A 1,391-nucleotide genomic window follows, 5' to 3' on the forward strand; every position below is an offset into this window, starting at 1 on the left:
ATATTTGTCTTGAGGAAAATTGTATAATTAATATACATCAACAGAAAAAATAACAGCAAACTAGAAAATGTGACAAAACAACAAATATTTATTAATAACAGCCTAAATATTGGACCTGTGATGATAATTTTTCTATTTATGATGCCCTGATTCACAGTGTAATATGCAATAATAATCCATTCGAATAAAGCTCTTTCCTGAACGTCTCCCTAAACCTCATGTAAAGTCTCTCCTTCCACAACTCATTTCCATAATAACATGTGCAAATAGAGAACTTAAATTACTCCAGTGTGTACACAGTTTTAGAAACAGGAGATGGAGGAGCCAGGATTTCATCAAAAAGTAAACCCTCAAATGTGGGAAATAATAGTACAGGGCTATAGCTATGTAAGCTTGGTCTCAAAATAATACATGTTGGACACCAGTTTACAGTGCCTTGAAAAACTCTCAAATATGCAGCTCAACAAAGGCCTCCATCAAAGCTAAACATGTCATCCCTTGTCTTCTACCACTGGGCATTTCAATTGACAGCACAGATGATATATGAGGACAGGTCTGATAGTCTGATCTCTTAGTCCATAAATGAGAGAAGTCAGACACCTGGGTAAGATGAAAAAGAGAAGATAAAAAACATTCTGAATGCGAACAAATACTATCCTTGTAACAGTCACTGAAAGAGGCACAAGCAATGGGTAGTAAATAGTTGAGGAGAGGCTGAGGAACAGCTGCATCAGATTCAAGAGCAGTGTGTTACGAGCTTTAAAGGCCAAGGCTTTGTCTGTGGAGGCTGACCTGGCTGCTACAATCACACCAATGTAAGAGAAAATGACTGCCACACCAGCAGCCACAACCACAATACAAGTGAAAGCTTTGTCAAAATGATCAGACTTTGTCCCGAGCAGAATACTTATCTCAGAACAAAGGTATTTCACCTCAACTTTACCCAACTTTTCAAATAGTGATAAAAACAACAGAGTGCGAATAATAATGTTTAAAAAACTGATGGCCCAAATCACAGTGATAGCTGCCCCTGTGTTTCTGATGGTGATGATGGTTGCATGTCTCAGTGGGTAGCACACAGCAACATATCTCTCAAGAGGCATCACAACCAGCGTGAGAGGAGATATCACAGCTGTGAGATGAGTGAAGTTGACAAGAAAAGCACATACAGGATATGACACTGTTATTCTAAGAACTGCAAGAAGAAAATGAATCTGACTCTGTGCCAGCTGCACAGTGTCTGCAAAAAGCAGGTTATACAGAAGAATATAACGGCAGGTCTCACGAAACACAGGTTTACTCCTCAGAGTGAACAACATGATGCCATTGATGAAAAGAAACACACAGGTTGGAAGTGTTGTCAGAGTAGAAATCATGACTCGTTCTGCTAA

The 1,391-nt window shown here is 39.0% G+C and overlaps 1 protein-coding gene across 1 annotated transcript in view; it reads right to left on the bottom strand.

Moving 5' to 3' along the window:
• Positions 1-491: 491 nt before the first annotated feature.
• LOC102192088 (olfactory receptor 1073-like) overlaps positions 492-1,391 on the bottom strand; it is a gene marked incomplete at its 5' end in the record, with an annotated part of 2,227 nt that continues 1,327 nt past the window's right edge. The window contains one exon of the mRNA XM_005750271.1: positions 492-1,384. Coding sequence (XP_005750328.1) covers positions 492-1,384 — 893 coding nt within the window. The remainder of the gene's footprint in view (positions 1,385-1,391) is intronic.

This window comes from Pundamilia nyererei, unplaced genomic scaffold (genome assembly GCF_000239375.1).
Source record: "Pundamilia nyererei isolate P.nyererei 1_Seehausen unplaced genomic scaffold, PunNye1.0 scaffold00266, whole genome shotgun sequence".
Classification (NCBI taxonomy): domain Eukaryota; kingdom Metazoa; phylum Chordata; class Actinopteri; order Cichliformes; family Cichlidae; genus Pundamilia; species Pundamilia nyererei.